The sequence below is a fragment of the Pseudophryne corroboree genome, chromosome 1 (assembly GCF_028390025.1).
Source record: "Pseudophryne corroboree isolate aPseCor3 chromosome 1, aPseCor3.hap2, whole genome shotgun sequence".
NCBI classification, from domain to species: domain Eukaryota; kingdom Metazoa; phylum Chordata; class Amphibia; order Anura; family Myobatrachidae; genus Pseudophryne; species Pseudophryne corroboree.
Genome location: NC_086444.1, coordinates 401,873,669 through 401,889,293, shown reverse-complemented (window position 1 = coordinate 401,889,293; position 15,625 = coordinate 401,873,669). Strand labels below are relative to the sequence as shown.

Sequence of the window (15,625 nt, the reverse complement as noted above, 5' to 3'; positions counted from 1 at the left end):
CTGACCAACAGAGTAATCAGCAAAGCAGCATAGCCCTGAGATTAAATCAGCCAATCACAGTGATGTTAATATAAAAACCTTTTAACATGACATATTTACCTGTTTAAGGGATCCTGGAGTCCATACTAGTTTGTAAACTACGTATACAGGAATCCAGATGAAGGATGATGCTCCAATAAGATACCCAACTGAGATGGTCCATTCTGGATACCGGTAGTCAAAGAGCATAAGAGGTGGTTGGTCGATAAATGAGCTCACTATGATAAACTAGAGAAAGAAAGAGAGACAGTTTATGTAGTAATAACATATCTACATACTAGTATAAGAAAAAGGTGAGATTATTCATGCGATGCAGAGAAGGCCTATAAGACAGTGGTTTCCAAACTTTTTTGAATCACGGCGCCTTAGAATATCAGAATTTTTTTCACGACACCCCTAGGCCAAAAATTTCTTATTGAGAAATTTAGAAAGAAATATTACATTAAGTAGATTGTGTTTATATGTCATCCTTAGGGTCAGTTGTGTGGTGAGGGACAGGATTTGCTTCTGTTTGGCCACATATTTTATGACTGGCAGCCACCAGCACTGGTTTTACCTATTATATTGACCATGAATAATTTGAATTGGTCCTGGACCACCAACCGAGGGCACCCCTGAAAGTGTCCCGAGGCACCCCAGGGAGCCACGGCACACAGTTTGGGAACCTCTGCTATAAGATCAATTGTGGCTTTGTTTATTATAAGTTTATTATAACTTAAACACCCTCAGTTAATAATTCATATTTATAAATATACTTTAAAAAGGTGTAAAAACCCTCTTATTATTCTCATATTAGCAAAACTGGAATCAATAGGGCCGGATGTAATGGCTTGCGAGATGGCCGGCACTCGTACGTTTTTTTAAAGCAGCAAACATTTGCAAGGCAAAACCTGGTTGGTTTTGCCTTGTAAACACTTGCTGTTTAAAAAAAACAAAACGAAAGTCTCAGAGCTCTGGCCGTCTCACAAGCCAATACATCCGGCCCCATAGTCTTTGCAAGAATGCAATGAAACTTGTGATAAAAAATTAATGTATTTATTTATACCAAAATTCCTTTTTCTTTTTTTGTTTAGTTTTTTGTTGTTGTTGTCAAGAACAGACGAGCTGTATCATGTAAGCTCTGCTCTTGCTGTTACTCCCACTGGATTTGTTTGCAGGGTCTATTGAAGGAAAAACAAAGTGGAACACACCCGTGTTATTTATTACAACTTAGGGAGGAGACATTTGCCACTTTTGTCTATATTCTATATATTCTTTGTCTATATTCAAGCAGAGGCGGAACTACCGCCAGTGCAACCAGTGCGTTGCACTGGGGCCCGCCACTGTCCAGGGGCCCAAAGCATGTAATGAGTCAAACTGACTCATTACATGCCGCTGTGTGCTGCGGGCAACCGCTGCCCGCAGCACACAGCCGCCCAGAGAGGAGCGCAGCGGACACGGGGGGAAGGAGGAGGAGGGAGGTGGAGGAGGGAGCCACAGCAGCGCTGCTGCTGCTGTCCCTCTGCTTCACTATAGGCTGTCTTCCGCCGCTGTGAAGCGCATCCCAGCATTCACAGCGGCGGAGGACAGCCTATGGGAAGGACTGGGACAGCAGCAGCAGCGCCTCCACCAATAACACAGCACTGCTGCCGCTCCCTCCTCCACCTCCCTCCTCCTCCTTCTCTCCTGCCCGGGAATCGTGATCTCTGCTAGAAGCTGCACCGAGGAGCCTGAGACAGTTTCTTTCTTTCTTTCTTTCTTTCTTTCTTTCTTTCTTTCTTTCTTTCTTTCTTTCTTTCTTTCTTTCTTTCTTTCTTTCTTTCTTTCCAAAAAGGGGGACTGTCTGCCGTAATGTGTAAAAAGGGGGAATCTGCCTGCCGTAATGTGTAAAAAGGGGGAATCTGCCTGCCGTAATGTGTAAAAAGGGGACGCTGTGTACAGTAATGTGTAAAAAGGGCACGCTGTCTGCCGTAATGTGTAAAAAGGGGACGCTGTCTGCCGTAATGTGTAACAAGGGCACGCTGTCTGCCGTAATGTGTAACAAGGGCACGCTGTCTGCCGTAATGTGTAAAAAGAGGACGCTGTCTGCCGTAATGTGTAACAAGTGCACGCTGTCTGCCGTAATGTGTAAAAAGGGGACGCTGTCTGCCTTATTGTGTAAAAAGGGGACGCTGTCTGCCGTAATGTGTAACAAGGGCACGCTGTCTGCCGTAATGTGTAAAAAGGGGACGCTGTCTGCCGTAATGTGTAAAAAGGGCACGCTGTCTGCCGTAATGTGTAACAAGGGCATGCTGTCTGCCGTGATGTGTAAAAAGGGGACGCTGTCTGCCGTAATGTGTAAAAAGGGTACGCTGTCTGCCGTAATGTGTAAAAAGAGGATGCTGTCTGCCGTTATGTGTAAAAAGAGGACGCTGTCTGCCGTAATGTGTAAAAAGAGGACGCTGTCTGCCGTAATGTGTAACAAGTGCACGCTGTCTGCCGTAATGTGTAAAAAGAGGACGCTGACTGCCGTTATGTGTAAAAAGGGCACGCTGTCTGCCGTAATGTGTAACAAGGGCACGCTGTCTGCCATAATGTGTAAAAAGGGGACGCTGTCTGCCGTAATGTGTAACAAGTGCACGCTGTCTGCCGTAATGTGTAAAAAGAGGACGCTGTCTGCCGTTATGTGTAAAAAGAGGACGCTGTCTGCCGTTATGTGTAAAAAGGGCACGCTGTCTGCCGTTATGTGTAAAAAGGGGGACGCTGTCTGCCTTAATGTGTAAAAAGGGGACGCTGTCTGCCTTAATGTGTAAAAAGGGGACGCTGTCTGCCATAATGTGTAAAAAGGGGACGCTGTCTGCCGTAAGGTGTAAAAAGGGGAATCTGTCCGCCGTAAGGTGTAAAAGGGTCTCTACCTGGTGTAGTGGTGCTACTGTGCAGCGTAATTTGAATAATGGAGACTACTGTGCACCGTTTTATGAATTGGTATTATTTTGTGGCCACACCCCTTCCCCACGAAGCGATGCCCCTAAGTATTTTTGCGCGCGCCTATGGCGCGCACTGCCCCTGTTTTGCATGGTGGGGGAGGCTCCGATGCCATTTCTTGCACACAGTGCTAAAATGTCTAGTTACGGCACTGTTGCTAGGTATCCATTTCTCTGGCCCTGAGCAGGTCCCCCTCACCAGATCCTCTCCAGGGGTAAGGGGGTGGACTTGGATGGGATGAGGGGGAGGGGGGGGGCCCAAAGCATTTTGTTGCACCTGGGCCCACCGCTCGTTAGTTCCGCCACTGTATTCAAGACTTTAACACTAAACTGCAATGATTCACTTTTTTGCATTTCTGGTTTTTAGAGCTGTCTGGATATGTTTTCTGGATAAACATAGACCTTTGAATGACACTGTTGTGCATCTACAGTTACAATATGTCCTGATACACTGTGGCTTCAGTGCACCAGGTCCCAGATGCCTCGGCTGCGATAAATGACTGTTTCTTTCAAAATGTGTGACAAAACTACTTTGCTAGATGGTACAGATCAATTTAACGTGCAACATTTGTACATCTGCAGCAAAGAAGGCTAATAAGATATTAGCATGCATAAAACGGGTATTGATGCTAGGGACGAGAGTATTATACTCCCGTTATATAAATCACTAGTGAGGCCACACCTTGAATACTGTGTACAGTTCTGGGCAACGTACTACAAAAAGGATATCCTGGAGCTTGAAAAGGTACAGAGGAGGGCGACCAAACTAATTAAGGGCATGGAGACGATGGAATACAAGGAAAGGCTTGAAAGACTAGGCATGTTTACATTGGAAAAGCGGAGACTAAGAGGGGATATGATCAACATCTACAAATATATAAGGGGACAATACACAGAGCTTGCGCGGGACCTGTTTTTGGTTAGATCAACACAGAGGACTCGTGGACACTCGCTCAGGTTAGAGGAGAGGAGATTCCGCACAATACGGCGTAAAGGCTTTTTCACGGTAAGGACAATACGTGTTTGGAATTCCCTGCCCGAGGGAGTTGTAATGGCGGAATCTGTCAACACCTTTAAGAATGGGTTAGATAAATTCCTATTGGATAAGGATATCCAGGGGTATGGTGCATAGTCATGCATTATAGTTACTATAAATAGGGATAAAATGCAATGGCTGACAGCAGCATCAGTCAGAAATTTTAGTCAAATCATCATGCATAGGACACCACAAATAGGTTGAACTCGATGGACAATTGTCTTTTTTCAACCTCAGATACTATGTTACTATGTTACTATGTATCTGTGTGCAAATTAGTCTGAATCTGCATATGATTCACACCAAGTTCCCTTTGTTTCCGCCTCCTGCCCCCATCCTTCCCTGCAGCACTGCAAAAGAGGACATTTGTCTCCCCATCAAACCCACGCCTGGGTAATCAGTACCCGACCCCCCCCCCCCCCCCGTCCTTCCCCACACACACACCTTTCGACACCCCTGCATTTTAGCAATGTGAACTGATGCCCGTGACATAATCTATTATACTCATTGACCTAATGAGTATTGTCAACTGGAAAGGTCAGTCAATCTGCCAGAAGCAGTTATATTCTGCACCTGAAAGTAACCTTCATTATCATAGCCTATCTTGCATCCAGTAGCGGATCTTGCCACGGGCAAGCAGGACTTTTGCCCGGGGCACCACCATCCGGAGGGCGCCGCACCATGGCAGGATCCGCTACTGCTGTGCCCCCCGTTGCCCGCTGTGTCCCCCGCTGCCCCGCTAGTTCCCCGCTGTGAAGGGAACTAGACGCTACGCATCTAGTTTCCCTTCGTGGAGAGGACCTTTGCTGTGCGGTGCGCAATGACATCATCACGCACCGCACAGCATTGTGGGACTGACACAGACGCTAGGGGTCATAATTGACCTCTAGTGTCTGTCTATGCCAGATCCGAGGAGAGGAGCGGCGCCGGCGGAGGTCTGCAGCGGTCGGGAGCGGGGATAGTAAGTATTCATTTTTTTTCTTTTACAGCAGCGCTACTCTACTGTACAGGGGGCGTAACTGACCACGCCCCCTGTATGACGCCACGCCCATATTTCCCGTCCGGGGAGCCAAAAGGGCAAGAACCGGCCCTGCTTGCATCATCTCTCCAGTACGCATATTAAATGTGCCTCCTAAAAAGACATCTCTGGGGAGACTAATTATGTTGCAATTAAGGGAACACTCCCTTGCTGTACTCATACTAGTGTTGCCTGTTCTGCCTTTTCAGGTGTAAGGACATACAAGTCAACTCTAAGCTATAATGTGTATCTTACTGTATGCAAAAAATATTGGAGCATGTACAACATTAAGGTGCATATTTATCACAATCCACATTTAAGATGTGGATGGGATGTGATAAATTCGCACTAATTCTCATTGCAATATTTGAGCTGTGTACTGCACACTGAGGACAAGGAGAGCCAGCTGCCTGGACCTACAGCGCTGCGGGCAGACAATCAGGTTCAACCCCTGGTGCGCTGCACCTCTCCAGGGGAAGAGCCCCAGCACTATCCGGGTTACAGGAGTAGGAGCCCGGTGCTGAGTGCTGAGACTGATAAAGCAGACACCAATAAATGGTTGTAAAAATAAAATGTATCATAAAAGGTGTGTGCAGCAGTGAGCCAGGAGAGCAGTCCTGAGCTGCTGTGCTGCGTTCTGTGAAAGCCTGTTGCAAGATACGAGCTCAGAGTATATATTTTTACAGTGTGCAAAGTATATTTAAATGTATTCATACAGGGGGAAAAAATGCACGTACTTTCTCCCTGGTGGTCTAGGAGAAATCCGGAGCTCTCTGTGGGCTACTGGGAACCCAAGCCCCCTCCAAGGCAAACGGAATGCCTTCCCATATAGTGTCCTCCATGAAAGTGGTATGGGAAGCCAGGGAGGAAGCTGGATAACACAGCCTGATAATTATTCCCCTTTAGCCCCAAAGTGCCTCCACTCAGTCGCCAGATAACTCTGCCTGGAGACCTTGGTCTGCCCATCTTGGAACTCAGATTAAGGCTAGAAATGGTGGGCCAGGTCACTTAGCAGAATTCTGGAGGTCAGTTTTGGCGGGAACTTTCCCCCACTCCAGACATGCCAGCACCTAAAGCAGTAACTGTCACAACAGGTGGACTAAGGCACAGAGAAGTGACCACTCCCCAGTGGCCACTGGGGGCAATGTTAAATGTGAGTGAACCTTGGGCATGCAAGACACATGCACTTAAATTAATTGGGTAAAAACAACAGGGCAGAACTACCCCCTGTGGTATTGTGTTGGATTAGAATAAAAGGGCCTGTGAGCCCTAAGTTTGATGTATAGTATACCTTCTGTGACATCAAGATAAGTGTTATTATTGTTTTGGACATCTGTACGCTGTACCCCCCTGCAAAGGGGAAGAGTCTTTTTTAACACTACTTGAGCAATAAATATCTTGCCTTCAAGACGAGGTTTATCTTGCGTTCAACAGGAGTGTGACTAACTCAATCCCTTTCTCCGGCTTTTCTTGGTTGAGTCCAGTGTCTCAAAGCTCCACCCTCCGCCAGCTACCATGCAGGGCTTGGTCCATGCTAAGGGACCAGTGGAAATTAGCTGACGCCATTTACGAGGTGTGTCAGTAGCCTGTCTACGTAAACACAGTAGCAGCAAGTGGTTCCAGGGCTGGTGGTAGGACCTGGTTGTGGCAGCAGTGGGTGCAGTCAGAATCAGGTGGTTGCTGACCGTAAGAGGGAATCCCCTATTGGCTCAGGTCCTGTGGGACCCAAACAAGTCTGTCATTGAAAAACTAGTAGCAAAGGAAAGCAAAGCGAATCCCCAAAAATCTTTAAATACATTAATAGCAAGAGATTAAAGAAGGAGAGTATAGGCCCTTTAAAAGACAAGTTGGGAGTCTTAAGCAAAAATGATAATGACATAGCGGACACACTAAATTAGTTTTTTTCAACAGTATTTACTAGAGAGGACCCAATTCAGGGACTAACACACAATCTCAATAATGAGAATATCCCACTGATAGGTACTTATTTAAGCGAGGAAGTAGTCTGTGACCGATTAAAACATTTAAAGATTAATAAGTCACCAGGTCCCGATGGTATTCATTCACCCAAGGGTTCTAATGGAGCTTCACTCTGAACTTGCAAAACCGCTATTTTTGATCTTTAAGGATTCAGTAATATCAGGTATGGTTCCCAAAGACTGGCGTATAGCGGAAGTAGTGCCTATATTCAAAAAGGGAAGTTAAGCTGAACCAGGTAATTATAGACCAGTTAGTCTTACATCTATAGTGGGGAAAGTATTGGAAGGTATTCTAAGAGATAGTATTCAGAAGATTCCTTGAAGTCAATAAGGTCATTAAAAGGAATCAACATGGGTTTATGAAGGACAGATCCTGTCAAACCAACTTACTTGGCTTTTATGAAACAGTAAGCGCAAACCTAGATCAGGGAAAAGAGGTGGATGTAATCTTTTTAGGTTTTGCCAAAGCATTCGCCACTGTACCACACATGAGACTTATGTACAAGCTACAAGAATCAGGGCTAGGAAGCACAATATGCACTTGGGTCAAAAACTGGGAGCAGCGCGTTGTGGTTAATGGATCTTTTTCAACTTGGACTGAAGTGCTAAGTGGTGTGCCGCAAGGCTCAGTATTAGGACCGCTATTGTTCAATATTTTCATTAATGACCTAACAGAAGGTCTAGAGAGCATGGTGTCAATTTTTGCAGTTGATATCAAATTGTGTAAAGTTATAAATGCGGAGGGGGATGCTGAGTCGCTTCAGAACGACTTAGTTAAATTAGAAGCTTGGGCAGCGAAATGGAGAATGCGCTTCAATACAGACAAGTGTAAGGTAATGCACTGTGGTAACAAGAACAAAAATAACACCTACCTACTAAATGGGGTAAAATTAGGGGATTCTGTACTGGAAAAGGACTTAGGTGTCCTCATAGATAGCAAACTAAGCAGTAGTACCCAAAGTAGGACTGCAGCAAAGAAGGCTAATAAGATTTTAGCATGCATAAAATGGGGAATTGATGCTAGGGACGAGAGTATTATATAAATCACTTGTGAGGCCACACCTTGAATACTGTGTACAATTCTGGGCACCTTACTACAAAAAGGATATCCTGGAGCTAGAAAAGGTTCAAAGGCGGGCGACCAAACTAATTAAAAGTATGGAGACGCTGCAATACAAGGAAAGGCTTGCAAGACTAGGCATGTTTACACTGGAAAAGAGGAGATTAAGAGTGGACATGATCAACATTTACAAATATATAAGGGGACAATATACAGATCTTGTGCAGGACCTGTTTTTGGTTAGATCAACACAGAGAACTCGTGGACACTCGCTCAGGTTAGAGGAGAGGAGATTCCGCACAATACTGCGTAAAGGCTTTTTTACTGTAAGGACGATACGTGTTTGGAATTCCCTGCCTGAGGGAGTTGTAATGGCCGACTCAGTCAGCACCTTAAAGAATGGGTAAGATAAATTCCTAATGGATAAGGATATCCAGGGTTACGGGGCATAGTCACGCACTATGGTTATTATAAAAAAGAGGGGTAAAACGTAACGGCAGTCATCAACTTCAGTCAAAATTTTATACAAAATAATCGTGCATAGGAGACCACAAATAGGTTGAACTCGATGGACAATTGTCTTTTTTCAACCTTAGATACTATGTTACTATGTTACTATGTATTTCTTGGCACAGGCAGCGAGGCACATCCGGTCACACGTCACAATCTATAGGCTACAATTTATTAATAGTGGAGGTGGATCTTCAGATCCACTCCCAGCAGCCAGTACTGTGTGTATATACAGCCCATTGGCAGTACATACACGATTATTCACTCTTAACCAAGACAGACAAGAGGCTTTTCATAAATTGCCTGAAAGATCATTGACTATCACTGTGATATGTGGGGATAAGTAATGATGTCCTGGGCCAAAATGTGAAGAGTCTTAAACAATCTACTAAATAATTTGGCAATATCTGAAATTAATATAACATGCTCAGCTCTTACTAACCTTTCAATAAAATTTCTGATTGGTCGGCATGGCAGGACCCCTACCCAGCGGCTGCAGACAATAGCAGCCACTGGGGAAGTATAAATAAACCCCCTCTGGCGGCTTCTTTTAAAAATAAAATCATTTTGGATAAGGTTAAATTCATGTTCTTTACCTAATTCACTCATAAAATAAAACCCGACAATTTCTGAGCGTCACTTAATTGGTTAAAAGCTGTAGACATCAGAAAAAAAATAAGACAATTGTATTGTTTGAAAATAAATACTATACTTACTGCTAAAAATGCTGGGCTGATTGCTACCCAGCACACTCTCCAGTACATCCCAGGAGAAAAACCCAGCATGGACTTCACATCATTACAGAACCTTTGTATTCCTGGGAAAGAGACATTCATATATTTAGTGTTAAGAAATTTGCAGTATTTATGTTGATATTAAGATGATCATCTGTCATACTGGGCTGTGCAACTTATACTGGGCTGATTAAGAGTTGGGAGCAAAGAAAAGGAAAAGGAGTAACTTTTCTCACCAGGACAGGATGCATATACATATTATTATTAATATATACATATTATTATTAATATAAACAGTGCCTTGTTAAAGTATCCCCCCCCCCCCCTTTGGATTTTTACCTATTTGGTTACATTACAACCTGTCATTTATTAATTTTTTTAATCTGAATTTTATGTGATGGATCTGCACAAAATAGTCTAAGTTGGTGACATGAAATGAGAAAAATTTAAGTAACAAATCATTTTTATAAATAAAAATGTGAAAGTTGGCATGTCCATATGTATTCACCCCTTTTGCTATTAAGCCCCTCAAAAGTTCTGGTGCAACCAATTACCTTCAGAAGTCACATAATTGGTGAAATGAAGTCCACCTGTGTGCAATCTAATGGTGCCCATACACTTGTGTGATGTCCCGCAACGCGACATCGCGGGGCATCGCACCGGCAGTTCAGGTGCGATGAAATCACACCTGAACTGCCAAAGTGATTACCATGCGATCATGCGATAGATCGCATGGTAATCACGTGGTCGGAACGTCACTGCAGAGTCGGAGTGGCCTCTGGCCTCTCCCGGCGGATGCCCATCGCACATCGCAATGCGATATATCGCATGTGGTTTAAAAACCACATGCAATCGCACTGCGATGCGAGAAATATTAGGTGCAGCACATACTATCCTGAGACGCGACATTCGAGCGGTGTGCCTGCGCATCGCATCTCAAGGTACCTAAAATGTGCATACAATCCTTTGATTCCTCTCACAGATGAGGTCGAAATCGAAGGATAGCACCTAATATCTCACAAGTGTATGGGCACCATAAGTGTCACATGATCTGTCAGTATAAACACACCTTTTCTAGAAGGCCCCAGAGGCTGCAACACCACTAAGCAAGAGGCATCACACCATGAAGACCAAGGAGCTCTCCAAACAAGTCAGGGACAAAGTTGTTGAGAAGTACAAGTCAGGGTTGGGTTATAAAAAAATATCCAAATCTTTGAAGACCCCCCAGAGCACCATCAAATTCATCATCTTCAAATGGAAAGAACATGGTACCACAACATACCTGCCAAGAGATGGCCAGCCACTAAAACTCACAGGCCGGGCAAGGAGGGCATTAATCAGAGAGGCAGCACAGAGACCAAAGGTAACCATGAAGGAGCTGCAGAGTTCCACAGCAGAGACTGGTGTATCTGCGCATGTGACCACAATAAACCGTACACTCCATAGAGCTGGGATTTGTGGAAGAGTGGCCAGAAAAAAGCCATTACCCAGTGTTAAAAATAAGAAGGCACGTTTTGAGTTTGCTAAAAGGCATGTGGACGACTCCCCAAATGTATGGAGGAAGATGCTCTGGTCAGATGAGACTAAAATTGAACTTTTCAGCCACCAAGGAAAACGCTATGTCTGGCGCAAACCCAACACATCCCATTACCCCAAGAACACCATCCCCACAGTGAAACATGGTGGTGGCAGCATCATGCTGTGGGGATGTTTTTCAGCAGCAGGGACTGGGAAACATACTGCTAAAGTAACACTCAAGTGGTTTAAGAGGAAATATTTAAATGTGTTGCACTGGCCTAGTCAAAGCCCAGATCTCAATCCAATTGAGAATCTCTTGGTCAGAGTTGAAGATTACTGTTCACAAGCGGAAACCATCCAACATGAAGGAGCTGGAGCAGTTTTGCCTTGATGAATGGGCAAAAATCCCAGTGGCAAGATGTGGCAAGCTCACAGAGTCTTATCCAAAGCTGTAATTGCTGCAAAAGGTGGCTCTACAAAGTACTGACTTTATGGGGGTTATGCAAGCTGAAGTTTTCTGTTATTTTGTCCTATTTGTTGTTTGCTTCACAATAAAAACAAAACATCTTCAAAGTTGTAGGCATGTTCTGTAAATGAAATGATACAGACCTTCAAACAATCTATTTTAATTCCAGGTTGTGAGGCAACAAAACATGGAAAATGCAAAGGGGGTTGAATACTTTATTAAGGCACTGTATTTTTTTGCGTGCATTCAGGACCTGTTCTACGCGTACGCTGGGTACGAAGCTGAGCAGGGTGTAGCATAGAGGTGGGCGCCCTACTCAGCTGCGCCAGTGACATGTGTAACACCGGCCCTATCTGATATGCCCCCTGTGCACTGCAACGCCTGCCCGGAGACTCATCGAGCAGACAGTGCTGTTGGCACTGCTGTGCCATGTCTACTGCTACAGTAATGTGAAGAAACACAAAATAAACTACCACTCCCAGAAGCCAATGCTGCTGGACAGCAAGGGCTGCTCAGAGTGGTAGTTTATTTTTAGATTCTTCACAATACTATACATGCAAAATAAACAACCACTCCCAGAAACCTTTACTGTCTGGCTGCTAGGAGCTTTAGTTTATTTTGAGATTCTTTATAGTACTATAATGTAGTGATGAGCAGGTTCGGTTCCTCGGGATCCGAACCCCCCCCCGAACTTCACCCATTTTACACGGTTCCGAGGCAGCCTCGGATCTTCCCGCCTTGCTCGGTTAACCCGAGCGCGCCCGAACGTCATCATCCCACTGTCGTATTCTCGCGAGATTCGTATTGTATATAAGGAGCCGCGCGTCACCGCCATTTTCACTCGTGCTTTGGAGATGATAGCGAGAGGACATGGCTGCGTTCTTTCAGTTTCTGTGTTCAATGTGCTGCAAATATCTGTGCTCAGTGTGCTGCAAACGTCTGTGCTCAGTGTGCTTGCAAATATCTGTGCTCAGTGTGCTGAAAATATCTACGTTCTCTGCCTGAAAAACGCTCCATATCTGTGCTGCATTGTAGTATATAGTAGGAGGACAGTGCAGAATTTTGCTGACCACCAGTATATATATAGCAGTACGGTACAGTAGTCCATTGCTCTACCTCTGTGTTGTCAAGTATACTATCCATCCATACCTGTGCTGCATTTTAGTTGTGCGCAGTATATAGTAGGAGGACAGTGCAGAATTTTGCTGACCACCAGTATATATATAGCAGTATGGTATAGTAGTCCACTGCTCTACCTCTGTGTCGTCAAGTATACTATGCATCCATACCTGTGCTGCATTTTAGTTGTGCGCAGTGTATAGTAGGAGGACAGTGCAGAATTTTGCTGACCACCAGTATATATATAGCAGTACGGTACAGTAGTCCACTGCTCTACCACTGTGTCGTCAAGTATACTATCCATCCATACCTGTGCTGCATTTTAGTTGTGCGCAGTATATAGTAGGAGGACAGTGCAGAATTTTGCTGACCACCAGTATATATATAGCAGTACGGTACAGTAGTCCACTGCTCTACCTCTGTGTCGTCAAGTATACTATGCATCCATACCTGTGCTGCATTTTAGTTGTGTGCAGTATATAGTAGGAGGACAGTTCAGAATTTTGCTGACCACCAGTATATATATAGCAGTATGGTACAGTAGTCCACTGCTCTACCTCTGTGTCGTCAAGTATACTATGCATCCATACCTGTGCTGCATTTTAGTTGTGTGCAGTATATAGTAGGAGGACAGTTCAGAATTTTGCTGACCACCAGTATATATATAGCAGTACGGTACAGTAGTCCACTGCTCTACCTCTGTGTTGTCAAGTATACTATGCATCCATACCTGTGCTGCATTTTAGTTGTGCGCAGTATATAGTAGGATGACAGTGCAGAATTTTGCTGACCACCAGTATATATATATAGCAGTACGGTACAGTAGTCCACTGCTCTACCTCTGTGTCATCAAATATACTATTCATCCATACCTGTGCTGCATTTTAGTTGTGCGCAGTATATAGTTGGAGGACAGTGCAGAATTTTGCTGACCACCAGTATATATATAGCAGTACGGTACAGTAGTCCACTGCTCTACCTCTGTGTCATCAAGTATACTATCCATCCATACCTGTGCTGCATTTTAGTTGTGCGCAGTATATAGTAGGAGGACAGTGCAGAATTTTGCTGACCACCAGTATATATATAGCAGTACGGTACAGTAGTCCACTGCTCTACCTCTGTGTCATCAAGTATACTATGCATCCATACCTGTGCTGCATTTTAGTTGTGTGCAGTATATAGTAGGAGGACAGTGCAGAATTTTGCTGACCACCAGTATATATATAGCAGTACGGTACAGTAGTCCACTGCTCTACCACTGTGTCGTCAAGTATACTATGCATCCATACCTGTGGTACATTTTAGTTGTGCCCAGTATATAGTAGGAGGACAGTGCAGAATTTTGCTGACCACCAGTATATATATAGCAGTACGGTACAGTAGTCCACTGCTCTACCTCTGTGTCGTCAAGTATACTATGCATCCATACCTGTGCTGCATTTTAGTTGTGCGCAGTATATAGTAGGAGGACAGTGCAGAATTTTGCTGACCACCAGTATATATATAGAAGTACGGTACAGTAGTCCACTGCTCTACCTCTGTGTCGTCAAGTATACTACAAAAGTTCAGTAAAATAACCCAAAAATCTAAATTAAAAGCGTCTGATGAGAAGCGTAAACTTGCCAATATGCCATTTACGACACGAGATTCGAGATTCGTATTGTATATAAGGAGCCGCGCGTCACCGCCATTTTCACTCGTGCTTTGGAGATGATAGCGAGAGGACATGGCTGCGTTCTTTCAGTTTCTGTGTTCAATGTGCTGCAAATATCTGTGCTCAGTGTGCTGCAAACGTCTGTGCTCAGTGTGCTTGCAAATATCTGTGCTCAGTGTGCTGAAAATATCTACGTTCTCTGCCTGAAAAACGCTCCATATCTGTGCTGCATTGTAGTATATAGTAGGAGGACAGTGCAGAATTTTGCTGACCACCAGTATATATATAGCAGTACGGTACAGTAGTCCATTGCTCTACCTCTGTGTTGTCAAGTATACTATCCATCCATACCTGTGCTGCATTTTAGTTGTGCGCAGTATATAGTAGGAGGACAGTGCAGAATTTTGCTGACCACCAGTATATATATAGCAGTATGGTATAGTAGTCCACTGCTCTACCTCTGTGTCGTCAAGTATACTATGCATCCATACCTGTGCTGCATTTTAGTTGTGCGCAGTGTATAGTAGGAGGACAGTGCAGAATTTTGCTGACCACCAGTATATATATAGCAGTACGGTACAGTAGTCCACTGCTCTACCACTGTGTCGTCAAGTATACTATCCATCCATACCTGTGCTGCATTTTAGTTGTGCGCAGTATATAGTAGGAGGACAGTGCAGAATTTTGCTGACCACCAGTATATATATAGCAGTACGGTACAGTAGTCCACTGCTCTACCTCTGTGTCGTCAAGTATACTATGCATCCATACCTGTGCTGCATTTTAGTTGTGCGCAGTATATAGTAGGAGGACAGTTCAGAATTTTGCTGACCACCAGTATATATATAGCAGTATGGTACAGTAGTCCACTGCTCTACCTCTGTGTCGTCAAGTATACTATGCATCCATACCTGTGCTGCATTTTAGTTGTGTGCAGTATATAGTAGGAGGACAGTGCAGAATTTTGCTGACCACCAGTATATATATAGCAGTACGGTACAGTAGTCCACTGCTCTACCTCTGTGTTGTCAAGTATACTATGCATCCATACCTGTGCTGCATTTTAGTTGTGCGCAGTATATAGTAGGAGGACAGTGCAGAATTTTGCTGACCACCAGTATATATATATAGCAGTACGGTACAGTAGTCCACTGCTCTACCTCTGTGTCATCAAATATACTATTCATCCATACCTGTGCTGCATTTTAGTTGTGCGCAGTATATAGTTGGAGGACAGTGCAGAATTTTGCTGACCACCAGTATATATATAGCAGTACGGTACAGTGGTCCACTGCTCTACCTCTGTGTCATCAAGTATACTATCCATCCATACCTGTGCTGCATTTTAGTTGTGCGCAGTATATAGTAGGAGGACAGTGCAGAATTTTGCTGACCACCAGTATATATATAGCAGTACGGTACAGTAGTCCACTGCTCTACCTCTGTGTCATCAAGTATACTATGCATCCATACCTGTGCTGCATTTTAGTTGTGTGCAGTATATAGTAGGAGGACAGTGCAGAATTTTGCTGACCACCAGTATATAT

At 44.2% G+C, this 15,625-nt stretch overlaps 1 protein-coding gene across 1 annotated transcript in view; it reads right to left on the bottom strand.

Annotated features, from left to right (window-relative positions):
• The window catches only part of LOC134887531 (sodium-dependent serotonin transporter-like), a 117,632-nt gene that overhangs the window by 15,957 nt on the left and 86,050 nt on the right, over positions 1–15,625 (bottom strand). The window contains exons 10-11 of the mRNA XM_063913223.1: positions 9,301–9,401; positions 100–267 (exon numbers count right to left, since the gene is read on the bottom strand). Of these exons, the coding sequence (XP_063769293.1) occupies positions 100–267; positions 9,301–9,401 (269 nt within the window). The remainder of the gene's footprint in view (positions 1–99; positions 268–9,300; positions 9,402–15,625) is intronic.